At 55.6% G+C, this 15,306-nt stretch overlaps 3 protein-coding genes and 1 pseudogene across 4 annotated transcripts; 1 reads left to right on the forward strand and 3 right to left on the reverse strand.

Annotated features, from left to right (window-relative positions):
• The first annotated feature begins 231 nt into the window (after positions 1-231).
• CCDC78 (coiled-coil domain containing 78) lies at positions 232-3,771 on the forward strand. Its single transcript, XM_066383007.1, has 14 exons — positions 232-313; positions 493-612; positions 700-786; positions 1,006-1,158; positions 1,252-1,308; positions 1,431-1,498; positions 1,598-1,676; positions 1,781-1,906; positions 2,074-2,261; positions 2,329-2,500; positions 2,634-2,677; positions 3,269-3,335; positions 3,415-3,515; positions 3,615-3,771. The coding sequence occupies exons 1-14, from the start codon at positions 254-256 to the stop codon at positions 3,724-3,726; spliced, it is 1,434 nt and encodes a 477-aa protein (XP_066239104.1). The 5' UTR covers positions 232-253; the 3' UTR covers positions 3,727-3,771.
• Positions 3,772-3,839: 68 nt separating this feature from the next.
• Positions 3,840-5,374, reverse strand: ANTKMT (adenine nucleotide translocase lysine methyltransferase). 2 transcript variants are annotated; one of them, XM_066383010.1, is made up of 5 exons: positions 5,065-5,227; positions 4,653-4,757; positions 4,419-4,559; positions 4,177-4,227; positions 3,840-4,084 (listed from the first exon to the last, which is right to left on the reverse strand). In XM_066383010.1, the coding sequence occupies exons 1-5, from the start codon at positions 5,224-5,226 to the stop codon at positions 3,899-3,901; spliced, it is 645 nt and encodes a 214-aa protein (XP_066239107.1). In that variant the 5' UTR covers position 5,227; the 3' UTR covers positions 3,840-3,898. The 2 variants fall into 2 exon arrangements, with proteins under 2 accessions (XP_066239107.1, XP_066239108.1); XM_066383011.1 differs by lacking the exon at positions 4,177-4,227 and having other exon boundaries at positions 5,065-5,374.
• Positions 5,375-5,721: 347 nt separating this feature from the next.
• Positions 5,722-6,333, reverse strand: LOC136403806 (small ribosomal subunit protein uS11m pseudogene; annotated as a pseudogene).
• Positions 6,334-12,688: 6,355 nt separating this feature from the next.
• On the reverse strand, positions 12,689-15,293 carry METRN (meteorin, glial cell differentiation regulator; the record flags this gene model as incomplete). Its single annotated transcript, XM_066383667.1, is given in 7 exon segments — positions 12,689-12,730; positions 12,732-12,999; positions 13,093-13,159; positions 13,406-13,526; positions 14,575-14,848; positions 14,850-14,913; positions 15,173-15,293. Coding segments are annotated over 7 exon segments (957 nt in total), but the record flags the coding sequence as incomplete, so codon positions are not given.
• Positions 15,294-15,306: the final 13 nt, after the last annotated feature.

Here is a 15,306-nt window from a genome sequence, read left to right on the forward strand (position 1 = left end):
TGCTGGGCTGCATTTCCCAGCTGAGGCAATTGAAACCAGAAAAAATGGGTCGCAATATATGGAAGGAGTTGTTTCCCCTCCTCCCCATCCACTGAACTACCCTGCCTGCCCTCCTGTGAGTGGGAGGGGGGAAGAGAGGGCGGGAGACTCCGGGGAACAACAGAGGCCTTGGCAACACAATCCACCGTGTCGCAGCAACAGGCCAGTTCGTGAGGCTGCACTGTGCTTGGGGCAGCCAGACTTTCTTTTGCCAATGGAACCTGCGAGAGTCCCAGGCCCCAAGCCAGGGGCCCCATCTCGGGTCACTGAGAATGTGAGTCCTTCCACGATGCTGCTGCTCCTGCCATGGGGCTGAGGTTCTCCCTGAGGCCTCGAGGACCAGGAGGGGTGCCTGGCTTCGCCACCTCAGCTAGGCTGGATATGTGAGAGTGGCTCGTGGCTCCATAAGAGTGGAGGCCACAGCCTGGGGGATGGGTGGTGGTTCCTCCCTAGGTCCTACCACTGGCTGAGGATTGGCTGCCAGAAGTCCCTGGGGATGCCCCAGCCTGGGCCGCCAGTCTTAAGACAGAGCTTCCCTCAGACCTAGAACTGAGTGAGGAGCAGCGGCTGCGGGTGAGTATGGGGGCCCTGAGGAGCTAGCAGGAGGGAGGGTGCCCATAGAATTCCACAGGTACCACCTCTCACTATGACCACCAACAGATCTCCAAGGAGCTGCTCGACCTGCAGATCGCGACCCATCGTCTGAGGCAGCAGCAGGAGGCTGAAATCTTTGAGCTGAAGAGCGAGGTGGGCGCTGATGTGTGCCCACATGTGCCAGCCCAAGTGCTTGAGGGGTGCATACTATGACCAGTGCTGTGGGGGTGCAGGTGTGCCCCATATGACAGGACACTCAGACAGCACCTGAGGCCCTGAATGTACCGCATATGCTGTGTATCTACGTGCGCCAGATGGATGTTGATCTGGCCCAGTAGGCAGGTGTACCTGCTCACCCTGGTCAACCCACAGGTCCTGCGGCTAGAGAGCCGGGTGCTGGAGCTGGAGCTGCATGGAGACCGTGCAGCCCCAGCAAAGACTGATCCAGGGCACCTTCAGGCATCTGCACAGGAGCTTGAGCACAGTGCCAGGGGTCAGGGACACTGCAACCATCGCATCCTCCAGGTCATTATGAGCACATGGAGGGCCTGGCTGTGTGGGAGCCAAATAGGGACGCAGAAGGGGAACAGTGAGGCTGGGACCTACTCTCCCATACAGGCACAGCCCGAGAACTTCCGGGCCCCTGAAAGTGAGCTACAGAAGCTGGGAAATGGCGTGAGTGTACAGCTACCTACCCTGGGGCCTGTCCAGGTTTCTCCTAGCCCAGGGTTGGGGTGGGGCAGTACAAAGGACTGAGAGCTTGGAGTCTCAGCCAGCCAGCCCCGTGTACTCTGTAGCTGCCTGGAGAAGAGAAGTGGGTGCTGGAGCAGCACAGGGCCCAGCAGCAAGCACTGGAGACGCGCGTGTGAGTGGCTGCCATTCCTGGTACAGTGAACAGTGGCTGCTCCCAAGGGGCAAAGAGTCCCTTACCCTGGATCCAACTGAACTTCTTACCCTCCTGCAGGGCAGCGCTGGGGCGACAGCTGCAGGGAGCCCAAGAGGCGGCCAGGACAGCTGGGCAGCAACTGGCTGCACAAGCTGTGGTGAGGCCCAGCCATACCCTCTTTGGGGTCCAGGGGAGGGGTCCTACAAGCTTAGTAGAGGTCGATCTCAAGGAACACAGGTTCAGGGCTGCCTCTGTCCCCAGGTGTTGTCCACCTGCCAGGGCCAGCTCCACCAGGCTGAGGCCGAGAATGCCCGGCTGCAGCTGCAACTCAAGAAACTGAATGAGGAGTACAGCATCCGACTGCAGCGCTGTGCCCGCGCCCTGGTGGTGGGTACTGGGTGGAGTGGCCTGTCACGAACGGGAGGTCCCTGGGTCCTGGGGAACCCAAGCCTGGCCTGGGTCTGCTGGGCTGCACCGCAGACCCTGCCCCACACAGGGCAGTTGAGGGAGGTGAGGGGCACTACCAAGCCCAGGCCCCACCCCATCTCCTCCAGGAGTTCGCAGATGGTGAAAGCCAAGCACCTGCAGCTGTAGGCCTTCGGACATTCCTGGAGACCGTTCTGGAGGACATCCGAGCTGCACATCACAGCCGTGAGCAACAGCTGGCCCGGGCTGCTCGCATCTATCGCAAGCGCCTGACGGATCTCAGCCAAAGGCATGAGGCGCTACTAGGCGCCCCCAGGTAGGCCCCTCCCCTGAGATGAGCACCTGGGCTGGGGTGGCTCTACATGACCTTGCGTGTGGCTTAGTGTGCAACAGGTGCTGGTGGACCCTACTGGGGCCCCTGGGATCCCCAAGGCTACCACTGATGCAGTCGCCTCAAACCTGGAGCCACCGCCCCTGCACCTGGTCACCAAGCTTAGCCACCTTCCGGAGGACCAGGCAAAGCTGGAGACACAGCTCCAGCAGCTCCAAACCCAGGTGACCCCACACTGACCTTGGGGTAGAGAACCCAGAACTCACTCTGAGAGCTCGCCTTGTTCAGCTGACTGAGACTCCCTATCACACAGCCTTATATCACTGAGAGCTCAGGATGCTGTTCTTGTTCCCACAGAAGGGACCTGACAAAGCCTCTCAGGGGAGCACATCAGAGCCACAGTGAGTGCCGTGATGGAGGTGTGGGGGAGACCTGCCAGGCGGTCACTTATTCTACCAACTCTCAATTGCTGGGTGGCAGTGAACAAGGTGGTGGGTCTGTGCCCTCAGGCCTCAGTCTGTACGGGAGGCACTAATAATTACACAACAGCCAAGTGCCTGGGGTCGGAGAGGACCTTGACGGGAGAGGGGCTGGCCTCGAATGGGAGGGTTAGGGAGAGCCCAGGAAGAGGCGCTCCAGTTGAGTTCAGAGGAGCAGGCTACCCGGTGCCTTCACAGCCCTCGTCTCTGGACCACGCGGGCTCGCCTCCAGCATAGGGGCAGGCCTCCTACCAGCATCCTTACAGACACTGGGGTCGCTTCCCAAACTGGCCTATGGCTTAACTGTCCCTGAACAGCCAGCGGGCCCTCTTGGCCTAGGTTACCCTGCCTCCCATGCAAGATGGCTCCCATAGTGGCAGGGTGGGCCCATGCTGTCCTGAACTTGTCCATAGCAGGCACCTCAAGGAGCTATGTGCTCTGACTTGAGCAGAGTCATTGGTCGGCTCCTAGGCCAACACCAGCCCTGATGTCTATTCCCTTCTTCACTCATAGGGGCCCGGAAGCTGCCTCCTGGGCTCAGATCCAACAGAAACTCCAGGACTTCTACCGTGGCACTCAGGTAGTGAGTGGGCAAGGCCTGGCCAGGGATCCTTTTTCATACCTTGTCCTAGCTTATGGTCTGTGCCCCTTCATGCCAGGCAAAGCTGGAACAGGAGCGGGCACAGCTGCTAGTCAGGGCCACGATGGCTGAGGAGCAACTTTCTGAGCTTCAAGAGTATGTGGACCAGCACTTAGGCAGGTAAGCTCTCAGAAAAGTGGGACGGGTGTGGGTCCCAAACACTAGAGGCAAGGTTTGTCCATGGCCAGGCAAGTGACTAAGTCTGGTCCCTCCGAGCAGGTACAAGCAGGAGATCCTGAGGCTGAGAAAGCTGGTGGGTTCAGAAGACTCCCAGAAAGTGGGGACCACACCTCTAGCCAAGTCTCAACGTCCAAGGACCCGCAGCCGCTAGCCAGTCATCAGATAAACTCAGATCACAACTCTGCCCAGCCAGCATGGAGCCCTCCCCACGGCCCTACTTTGGGGAGTCCTTTGACCCAACCCTCCAGAAAACAAGAGTCAGGGTGGAGCCCCCCGACTCTTTATTGTGTCCACATGGTCAGCCAGCCTGAGGACCAGGGGCCCTAGGGACCGGGTGTTGGGGCAGCCTGCCTAGCTGGCCCACCAGTATGGATGTCATAGGCCCAGACACGGTCCAGGCCCTCACCCAGCACGGCCACAGGCTTCCAGGTGGGGAGGGGGTAGCGTCCCGACACCACACGGGCCCCGTCGGGGAGTTCTGCCTGCAGTTTTCCTTCGAGCAGTGGAAGCTGTAGGAGTGAACAGAAGAGTGGGGTGAGCAGCTGGGGAGACACAGCTGTCTCCTCCCGCCTCCCCTGGCACTAGCAAATCCCAGACCTACCACGCTGGGGGCCAGGAACACGGACACATTGTGGCAATCCCTCAGGCTTACCTGTGGGAAGAAGAGGTCACCCCAGTAGGAAGAGATCTAGTGGGCATAGGGTTACCTCAATTTCTGAGGGCCAGCCCCCGCACCATCCAGGAGGCAGGGACACCTGGGGCTGTCAGCAGGGCACCCAAGCCAGAACTGGAAGCCTGGAGATCAGCGTGGTGTCTGAAGGGGTCCAGGACTTGCCAGGTTACCTTCCAGAGGTCCTCGCGGTGGTAGCAGACACTGCCAGCACAGCCTGCCCTCCAGGCATACAGCCTCGCAAGCCCCACCAGCCAAGGGTTCAGCTCATAACCCACAGCTGGGCGGAGACCGCATCTGTGGGCAGCGAGTACCTGCGGGCACCAACAGTCAGAACCAGAAGGTGGGGAGGTGCTCTGGCATGAAGCGGGCTACCCCTCCCCCCGCCCCGCCCCCCAAGTACTTACAATCCTGCCGTCGCCAGAGCCTAGGTCCACCAGCTTTCCAGAACGGCCTCGCAGCAGCGACAACACGTGCTCCACCTGCCGCACACTCGCTCCAACATAGGGCACCTGGGCAAGGAGACAGCTGTGGCTGGGAGGGCTGAAATCTGTTACTCAGGCTCTTCACCTGTCCATTCCCCAAACGAGAATCACACTGGTCGCGAAGCGGAGCTTGCCTCCGGGGCTCCTTTTTTAGCACGGGCTGTCGTGCCCCACCTGAAACGGGTTCCAAACTACAGCCCCGGTAGCTCTTAAGTGCAGTACCCTCCCCCGCTCCGCCGCAACCCAGCTCAGAGCCTCAAGGCGGGCCCCGCCCCCAGCCCTGGCCCCGCCCACTGGCCTGAGCCCCGTCCCTCCGTAGGCCCCGCCCCCTCACCTGCAGCCGCAGCGGCACTCGGCGGAAGCCGGGCTGTAACAGCAGCGCCCACACAGCGTAGGCGGCCAGGCCGGAGCCCGCCGCCACTTGCACCAGTTCCAACGCGTCCAGCCGCCGCTCACGCAGCTCAGTGAGCGCCTCGATCGGATCGTCCGGCTCCATGGCTGCGGGACACGCTGCTCAGAGCTGTCCTTCCTCGGGTACAAGACCCTCTCACCCGCCAGCAACGACGCCGGAAGTGGCGGGGCGGAGGCCCTAGCGACACAGGAAGGAGCAGACGGAACACGCGACTAGTCCCTTCGCGTTCTGCCCTGCGAGGGCTCAGGGTGCCTCTCTGGCGTTCACCCTAAAGCAGCAGTTTTTAACCGGTGTACTGCAAAATAATTTTTTTTTTTTGGTATATTCTTTATTTCTTTAGAGCAGGGCAGCATTAACTGGTTGGAGTTGTCCCCGTGGCCTCCCCTTATGTCCAAGAGAGTGTGACTTCATTTCTGGGCACACCGATGTCCATATCCAGTCAAAAGCACAACAAAGGCCACCACGTAAGGAGGCAGAGCTGTCCCTTTCTGCCTGAAGGACCTCCAACAAGTCCCCCTTTAGTGGAGAGCTCCACTAGTGTCCTTTCTCCCAGGTCTGGAGGTGGGGGCTTCCTTCCCATCACAGCTTCAGAGCCTTCCTGGGGCAGCAGCCATTGTGAGGGATGGGGGTGTCATCTGTGATTGAGATCACTTCCAGGCCCCACATTGCCCGTCCCTTGAAGGCAGACTAGTGCCCTGGCTCCAGGCCATTCGCGCCCTTGCCTGTAGCTTTGTCTGCGGCAGCTGTGCCTGCTTTCTGTGCTGCGATGCCAGTACCCTTGGCATTCCGGAATCTCTCTCTCTGTGCCGCAGGAAGTGTGGGCAAGGCACTGGTTAGTGGCAGAGACTACTCGGATCCACATGTTGTAGGACACCGTTCTGTGTGCGATGGGGACCTTCTCAAATTTCTTTCTTGCCAACCTCAGGGAGCTCTCCTGCCCTGGAATTAGAGGGTAAATGCTGAACACGTAGCAGCTCACTGCCAGAGCCCGAGCTACCATATTCTCAACTTCTGGCCGCCGCCTCTTGCTGCTGCTGGGCGCCCTTGTGAATGGTGGTGGCCGGCACCTGGACCACCGACCCTGCTTGTTGGTGGGCATGCCCATGACTGCAAGAGCCGAGCCCGCGTTCCTTACAACCTGCATGACTTGAAATTACCCCTTCCCCACCACCCCCACCCCCGCAAGAACTTTTAAAACATGTAGGACCTGCCCTACCCAGGTAGCCCAGTTGGTTAGAGTGTCATCCTGATAGGCCAAGGCTGCGGGTTTGATCCCTGGTCAGGGCACCTACAAGACTCAACCAATGTATACAAAAGTAAAATGAGCCTGACCTGTGGTGGCGCAGTGGATAGAGTGTTGACCTGGGACGCTGAGGTCACTGGTTCAGGGCCCCGAGCTTGCCTGGTCAAGGCACGTGTGGGAGTTGGTGCTTCCTGCTTCTCTCCTCCCCCCTTCGCTCTTACTCTCTCTCTCTCTCACCTCTGTCTCTAAAATAAATAAATAAAATATAATTAAAAAAGAAAAGTAAAATGAAACAACCAGTCTCTAAAATCAATAAACAACAACAGAAATACAGTACCTGACTATTTAGTCAAGGGCACTGACCTCTTTTCCCTTGGTCAAATAAAAAACATGACAACAGTGGCCCTGGCTGGTTGGCCCAGCAGTATAGCATCAGCCCAGTATGTGGATGTCCTGGGTTCAATTCCCGGCCAAGGCACACAGGAGAGGTGCCCATTTGCTTCTCCATCCTTCCCCCCTTTCCTTTCTATCTCTCTCTTTCCTCCCGCAGCCAAGGCTCCATTGGAGCAAAGTTGGCATGGGTACTGAGGATGGCACCATGGCCTCCACCTCAGGTGCTAGAATAGCTCCTGTTGCAACGGAGCAACACCCCAGATGGGCAGAGCATCACCCCCTGGTGGGCTTCCGGGGTGGATCCCAGTGGAGCGCATGCGGGAGTCTGTCTCTCTGCCTCCTTGCTTCTCACTTCAGAAAAATACAAAAAAAAAAAAAAATGCAAACAAAAAACAAACAAAAAGAAAAACATGACAACAGCCAACATAACAATAGCCTTCCAGTGTGAATTAATCAATTATATCTATTTTTTTAATCAGATCAGCAAAAAACATATTTTTTGGTGATCTGCAGAATGTTAGTGATTAGTTTATGCATACCATGAGATGATAAAGGTTGAAAATCACTGCCCTAAAGCATGGACCTTGGCCATCACTTCACAGGTTCTAAAGCCAGCAGCTAGACCTGTGGCACAATAACTTCCCTTGCCTCAGAGGCATTCCTGCCACTGTTCTTTGAATTAAGTCCACTGAAGGAACAGTCACGGGTTCCCCCCACCCATTATGCAGTAGAAGCCCTCCTGCCTTCTCATCACACTCAATACTTTTCTGCCAGTTGTCTCACCTATGAAACCCTCTTGCTGACTGCTCCTCATATAACTTTCTCACTGTCTTTTTTTTTTTTTTTTAACGAGAGAGACACAGAGGGAGAGGGACAGATAGAGACAGACAGAGGGGGGAGAGAGATGAGAAGCATCAATTATTCATTGCAGCACTTTAGTTGTTCATTGATTGCTTTCTCATATGAGCCTTGACTGGGGACTACAGCAGAGTGAGTGACCCCTTGCTCAAGCCAGCAACCTTGGGGTTTCAAACCTGGGTCCTTTGCGTCCCAGGTCAACACTCTATCCACTGCACTACAGCCTGGTCAGGCATCTTGCTGTCTTAATCTTGATCTGGCTATCAACCCTTCCTTCATTGACAAAACCCCTCAAGGCAGCTTGATGCTGACAAACCACCTTTTGACTCCCCATGATAATTTATAGGAAGTTCCTTTAACCACCCTGACCTGGTAGCTCAGCTGGTTAAAGCATCATCCAAATACACCAAAGTTGTGACTTTGGTGCCCAGTCAGGACACATACAAGAATCAACCAATAAGTGAATAAATAAGTAAAACAATAAATCAGTATCTCTCCTTTACTCTCTCTCAAACCATCAACTAAAAATGATTTTTTAAAAATAAGTTCTTCTAATGCAGATTTTCTATGGTTTACTGATCATTCTTACTTAAATGGTAAATATTGGGCAGGCTATGCTATTGTAACTGCTTTTGAAGTTATCAAGACAGAACTTTGCCTGTGGCTACCTCTGCCCAACAGAATTATACACTTCTGTCTGGCTTGTGCTCTAGCCAAAGGCAAAACCACAAACATTTATACCAACAGTTGCTATGTCTTTGGGGTAGCTCATGGCCTTTAAATGCTATGGAAACCACGATGTTTCCTAACCTCTTATGGGAATACAATTAAAAATGACTCAAGTTCAAAACCTATTAGATGCCATACACTTACCAGCCACCTTGGCTATGAAGATACTTGGACATTCCAAACTTGACTCCCTAGAGGCTAAAGGAAACCATCTCACCAGTATATTTCTGCCAAGAACACTGCTCTCAAAAGAACCAATAACCAAACCTCTGTCATGGTCCAAAGGGATGTTTCTCCAATGATAATTTAGAAAAATTGACTAGTGATACTCTAAAATTGGCCCCAGAAAAAGGAAAAACAATATTGGAACTCTAATAACTGTTGGTTCGATAAAAAGAGAGAACTCTGGCTTGGGCCAAATAACAAGCCATTCCTGCCAGAAATTCTAAATTCCATTATAGACATGCTTGAACTGTTGGTCTACTGATAAAATAATAACCTTTATGAAGGTATGGAAATGTTAATAAGGCCACAAAAAGCACCTACTTTTCTTGCTTTATCTGCCCAAAAAATAATACAGGGAAAACTGTACATATCACCCTCAGACATTTTAAATTATCCAATGGACCTGACCTATGGAGGTGCAGTGGATAGTGTTGACCTGGAACACTGAAGTCACCAGTTCGAAACTCTGGGCTTGCCTGGCCAAGGCACATATGGGAGTTGATGCTTCCTGCTCCTCCTCCCTTTTCTCTCTCTCTCCTCTTGCTCCTTCTGTTCTCTAAAATGAATAAATTTTTTTAAAAAAACTAATAGGCAAAATTTATGGACACCTTGGCCAAAAGTGTTGCCATCAGTCCTTCTAAATCCCATGTCCACCCACTTTGAAACTGAAACCCTCACTCTTTGAGACAGTCACACTGCGCCTGATTCATCTGGTCCCTACCTCTTTTGACCCTCAGCTGATGAAGGGAGATATACTGCAATACTGCAAAAGTTGAATTACGTCCATTCAAAACAGCCATGTTTCAGTTTGCAGTAGCCACATCATCTGTTGCACATGGCTAAATTCTTCTGGAGAAGTAGAAACCCAAGTACACAAAATTTCTGGGACAAGCCTACTGGTTACAGAAAATTTCATCTGATTCTCCGTGGTCCTTTGACCGGTTTAAATGGTTAACTCAGGTTTGAGCTCCTACTTTAGAACGATTATACAAACTGGATTGTATCCTGCTCCTCATTTTGTTTTGTATCATTTTCAAACTTTGTGCCTGTTGCCTGTCAAGCTTCTGGAGAAACAATGCACTAAATGATGCTGGCTTATTCCCTTGAAATGACCTTTAATGCTTAGGACCCTGACAAGAGACTTTAGATGGGAATGCCTGAGCGGCCTTCCTTCTGCCCCTTTTTGTTACTCAAATGAGACCTCAACCACTTCCAATCTTTGTGCACTTTCCCTTCTGCATGGAACACGACAACCAGGAAAGGTCTTCCCTGACACAGAGGGGAAAACCACTCAGTGTGGAAAACTGATTATCGGTTAGTGATGCTTTCAGAGAAAGATCTTGATCAAAGGGGTAAATGTGCAAACGAATCAAGGAAACCTCATAAAATCGGAGTCAGGAAGCCTTGAAGGACAAGCTTCCTGCACTCCTCACCGCACCTCGCAGACTCCAACAGAAGGAAGCCTGCCGCCTGGCCTGCGGTGGCACGCTAGACCTGGAACACTGAGGTCGCTGGTTCAAAACCCTGGGCTTGCCCGGTCAAGGCACATTGATGCTTCCTGCTCCTCCACCCTTCTCTCTCTCTCTCTTCTCTAAAATGAATAAATAAAAATAAATTTTTTTTAAAGGTTTAAAAAAAAAAAAGAAGCCTACCTCACTACTCCAGCAGGAGGAAGATCTTCTCCTCACCCAGCAACTGCCCAGCCAAGGCTTCTTGGGGTGAAAAGCCACCACCACCTGACCCTTGGCTCTCCTCTAATGGACTTTCGCTTATAACTACCTCTCCCAACTTCCCTCTTTATCATATTTTCCTATAAAATAACGTTCCCCTTTGCTCTCCAGTCTTATCTGGGTTTTACCATTTTACCCTAGTATGCAAGCCCCAAACTGCAATTCCTTGGCCACTCCCAAATAAACTCATTTTTGCTGGTAAAATGGCTATTTTATACTTAAGGTTGACATTGGGAACTGGGCTCACTGGGGAGAACATCTAGGCCTGGCTACCCTGGGTCACAGTCAGGCCCTGCATAGCTGTCTCAGGGAGACTGGTGGGGGGCTCTGCTGATCAGGGCACCCCAAAACCCAGACAAGCCTAGGAGCGGTTGCAGGGAGGACACCCTTTGGGCTCCTTCCCCCAGCTGAAGGTCTTTAACCCAAGGAGGCAGGAAACAGGATGTGCTGGAGTCTGAGGGAGAGGGGCAGGGAGGAGGGGCCGAGGCGAAGGAGACCCAGCAGACCCAAGACAGATGCCTCTCTGTGAGCGTGCTGGGAGGGGGCCGGGGGAGGGGCCAGCGCTTCCGGTGGCTGGGAGGGGGCCGGGGGGAGGGGCCAGCGCTTCTGGTGGCTGGGAGGGGGCCGGGGGGAGGGGCCAGCGCTTCTGGTGGCTGGCCCAATTATGATTGTCAGAGAAAGCCCCAGGAGCTGAGACTGCTCTCTTTCTCCAGAAAATGTCAACAACGATAAAAACTGAGTTCCCAGCCTGACCTGCGGTGGCGCAGTGGATAAAGCTTCGATCCGGAACAGGGAGGTTGCTGGTTTGAAACCCTGGGCTTGCCTGGTCAAAGCACATATGGGAGTTGATGCTTCCTGCTTCTCCCCCCTTCTCTCTCTTCCCTCCCTAAAAAAAGGAACAAATTTAAAAAACAAAACAAACAAACAAAAAAACCCCCAAAAATTGAGTTCCCAGAGGTGACCTGAAAAGCCTGGGGGTGGGAGAGACAAGTCTGGGGACAGAGCCAGGACCTCCACTTCACCCCCCTGGGTCCCAATGGCCATGAATGCCAGGAACCGTCCGCACACAGCACTCGGCCTGGTTCCTCCGCCATCCACGGCCCTGGTCTGGAGCCCCAGCAGGGATGCAGGCTGCTTCGGACACTGGGCCCACCCAAGATCCCGGCCTCCATCCCAGCACACACAGAGCACCCCGTGTGCTTGTCAGTCCTGGGCCCCAGCTGCCACCAGTGCTGAAAGACAGATGGCCCTGAGCGGCAAGAAACTGAGGTGCCCTGCTCCCAAGACCCGAGTCCTGGGAAGGAGGGCCAGCTCCTCCCGGCTCAGAGATCCTGTCTCCTTGGGGCTGTTACTGTGCCCTCCCCAGAAGGGAAGGGTGTGCCCCCGGCTCCGGGCTGGGGGAGCCTCCCACGGCACTTTCCTCTTTCCCTGCATCATCCTCGGTGCCTAGAGAGGAAGGGGTCCTGTGGGGGCCCTGAACAGCCTTGTCCCTTCCCCAGCCCCTGCCTGGAAGATAGCAGGACCCCTGGCCTCCAGCAGCACCCTTCGCTCCCTCCCCAGCAGGGAAGGCAGGGAAGGATGGGAGGCTGTTTCTAGAGTTCAGTCCTGGCATCTCCCCAGACTCGAGCTTTTCCTTCCCGGGTACTATGGGGTTGGGGCAAGCAGAATGAGCTCTTTCAGGGTTCAGAAGCCCAAGGGACCAGTGGCGGCAAATGACCCTGAGAGGCCCGACTGTGTGTATTCACCTACTGGAATCAGCAACAAGCAGGACCCCACAGGGGAGACCCCATGCCCCATGGGCTCTGGACATCGGGATGTTCAAGCCAGGGCAGGATGGGGCCAGGATAACTCTGCCGGGTCCCAGCAAGCCAGAGGGAAGTCACTACCTGGCCAGACTACAACCCCTTTCCTCTCAGGCTGGGAGTGATGCTGGCCTTCCAGCCCCAAGGGACACAACCTGCCTTAGCTCTTAGGAGTTATGGCCCCTTTTCCACTCCCGCTCTGAGCCTTGGGAGCTCCTGACCTTGGGACAAAAGCAGCAGAGCTGAAGCTCACGTGGGTGGGTAGTCCCTGCATACACCCCCACTCCACAGCAGCCCCTCTCCAGGATATGGGCATGGGTCGCTGTCCCACTCACTTACTAGTTGGTGGGCTTAGACAAGCCACCACTGCCCTCAGTCCTGTCTCCTGCAGCGTAAAGTAGGCTAGGTTCAGGTACAGGGCATTTGACCTACATTGACTACTAATCAATGTTCTTATTGGTTATTGCTATTCCCTCAGAAGCAGTTGGTACTGTGATGCCCTTTGGAGGCCACCCTCTCCCATCCACCCTCCTCCTGCCCCCCCCCCCGCCCTGCTGCCAGACCTCTCAGTCCAATGCCACCTCACAGGGGTAAAGGTGGGTGGCTTGGGGCAGCTGCATAGGCATGACTAAATTCCTGGAAGCAGGGTGCAAAGCCAAGCCAGGCCTCACCAAAACAGCTGTAGCCCATGAAGAGGAAGGTGCCAAGGCCAGGACGAACTTCACAGTGCAGCAGGGTGCGAATGGAAGCCTGTACCTGGCCGCCAGAGCCACCCACCTGGAACAGCGGCAGTGTCTGGCAGAGGGCACGGGCAGCTGCCACAGTGATTAACAGATCCTGCAGCACTGTGTCGTGGGCAACCCCGTGGGTGGTTCCCATGGGTCACTGCAGGGAGACACATTAGCTAGTGGCCGGCATGTAGGGGGTAGGCCCCAGGCTTCCCCCTCCCCTGCACTTGGTGGGGCAGAGACTCTCACCAAAGTTGCTACTGCACAAGGCCAAGAGGAACTTGGCATCTCTACAGAGCCTGCAGATACCTGGCATGCAGGAGAGATGGTGAGTGTAGGCCCTGCCCTCTCCTGGATCCCCCAGCCTCCCCGTACCAGCCAGAGGCAGAAGAGAGAAGGCAAGTGAGCAGACACCCCCCCCCCCAGGCTAGTTGGGATCCCAGGGAGCACATGTGCACAAACCGCATTTGGGTGATGCTTGCAGGCTCATATGTGTACCACACACATGTGCATAAACATGGGCTTGAGGGCTGTGCCCAGAACAAGAGGACTCACCCACCTGAAGCTCAGCATCCTGGTGCACACTCTGGCACAACAATCTTGTATATGTAGTAACCACTGTGGCCTCCCAGATCTGCCTCCAGGGCCCAAAGAGATGGGGGGGAGCAGCAGGAAGTTAGAATGGGCTCTGGAGTCTGGCCCCCAACCAGGAGGAAAAACTGACAGACCCCACCCACTATGGCAGGGGTTGGGAATCTATGGCTCGCAAGCCAGATGTGGCTCTTTTGATGGCTGCATATGGCTCGCAGACAAATCTTTAATAAAAATAATAATAACATTAAAAATATAAAAACACTCTCATGTATTAAAATCCATTCATTTCCTACCGCTCATGTTCATGGTTGCGGGTGGCTGGAGCCAATCACAGCTGTCCTCCAGACAACACCAAATTTTTATTGGATAATGCGTAAAGTACACTGGTCATTGTATGGCTCTCACGGAATTACGTTTTAATCACTTTTTTTTTTTTTTAAATTTTATTTCTTCATTTTAGAGAGGAGAGAGAGAGACAGAGAGAGGAGAGAGAGACAGGGGAGAGGAGCTGGAAGCATTAACTCCCATATGTGCCTTGACCAGGCAAGCCCAGGGTTTCAAACCGGCGACCTCAGCATTTCCAGGTCGACGCTTTATCCATTGCACCACCACAGGTCAGGCGGAATTACGTTTTAAAATATGTGGCGTTCATGGCTCTCACAGCCAAAAAGGTTCCCGACCTCTGCACTATGGGGTCCAGCTCTAAGCTCCAGGACAGCAAACAACTGGGCCTGCTGCCTTGCGGAGAGTTAGGGCGTCTCCATGGTGACACGTTCATACTGGACTTTTCTTTTATTGGGCTGGGGGAGGGAAGTCACCGCCCCGCGAGGGAGTCCTGGATAGCTTTGGGTGGAGGTTTTCTCAACACCCCCTGCCCCCCCCCCATACCTGGGTCATCCCCAGCCTCTTAAGGACCAAGCACCTGGGTTTCCCAGCCTGGCCTCCTCGTCCACCCATTCTGTCCCCTGCCAGCTTTCCCTAAGATGAGTCACGGGGATTGCCCACCCACCCTCTGGCCTGTCCTGGTGCTGCTACTCCGAAAAACTCTGTTTCTCTCTGTGCGGTGAGAACAGGCACTTCCCACCCCGCCTGGTCAGGGTGCGACTCCGGTGATTCCCACTGCTCCCTACCCAGACGGTGGGCCTGCGGCGGCAGGAAGCTACGCGGCGGCTGAGGTCGCGGTGCGGGGTGGCCTGCAGGAAGAGGGCGCGGCGCTCGCGGGGACCCCAGCGCGCGCATCGGCCCCGGACCCGGCCCTCAGCCAGCAGCCGCTCCAAGGCGCCGCCCGTCCGCTCAGCGAAGACCTGGACGCCCGCGAAGGGCCGCGCCGGCCGCAGGTAGGCGATGCGGGGCCGCGCGCGCAAGTCGGAGCCGCCCAGGGTCCGGCGCAGCGCCCCGGCCGGGGATCCCGGCCTCCGCACAGGCCAGGGACAGCTGCCCCACGCTGCCGGGCTCCAGGGTCAGGCCGCGGAGGACAGACACGCGGGGCTGACGCGGGCGTCCCGCGACCGCGCCGGGTGCCGCCCCTCCCATGCTGCCGCGCCCCGCAGCCGCACAGCTGCGTCCACTCTGTGGACAAGGAAACTGAGGCCTAGCGTCCTCTGCCTAGTGTCCGGAGGGAGGGCAGGGACACAGTGCCAGGCGGAGCGCCCCTTCCCAAATGCAACATCCCGCAGGCCCCTCCTAGGGGAGAGCGCAGCCGCAGAGGACTGGCCGCGGGGTCGTACCTGCCTCTCCAACTGCAGCGGTCCGCCGAGACGCCGGCGCGGGCGGCCGTGGCCAAAAGGCAGCCGCAGAGTGCGCAGAGCAGCGAAGGGGGCGACAGGACGCCGGGACAGGGCGGCGGGAGCGACCGGGGTCAG

The sequence above is a fragment of the Saccopteryx leptura genome, chromosome 4 (assembly GCF_036850995.1).
Source record: "Saccopteryx leptura isolate mSacLep1 chromosome 4, mSacLep1_pri_phased_curated, whole genome shotgun sequence".
NCBI classification, from domain to species: Eukaryota; Metazoa; Chordata; class Mammalia; order Chiroptera; family Emballonuridae; genus Saccopteryx; species Saccopteryx leptura.

Excerpts from the sequence above, each read along its gene's own strand:
- CCDC78 (XM_066383007.1), top strand. The coding sequence starts at position 254 with ATGGAACCTGCGAGAGTCCCAGGCCCCAAGCCAGGGGCCCCATCTCGG. Across the intron at positions 1,499-1,597 it reads CAAGCACTGGAGACGCGCGT|GGCAGCGCTGGGGCGACAGC; the intron begins GTGAGTGGCTGC and ends ACCCTCCTGCAG. Across the intron at positions 3,516-3,614 it reads GTGGACCAGCACTTAGGCAG|GTACAAGCAGGAGATCCTGA; the intron begins GTAAGCTCTCAG and ends CCCTCCGAGCAG.
- ANTKMT (XM_066383010.1), bottom strand. The coding sequence starts at position 5,226 with ATGGAGCCGGACGATCCGATCGAGGCGCTCACTGAGCTGCGTGAGCGG. Across the intron at positions 4,758-5,064 it reads GAGTGCCGCTGCGGCTGCAG|GTGCCCTATGTTGGAGCGAG; the intron begins GTGAGGGGGCGG and ends CTCCTTGCCCAG. Across the intron at positions 4,228-4,418 it reads ACCGCGAGGACCTCTGGAAG|GTAAGCCTGAGGGATTGCCA; the intron begins GTAACCTGGCAA and ends TTCTTCCCACAG.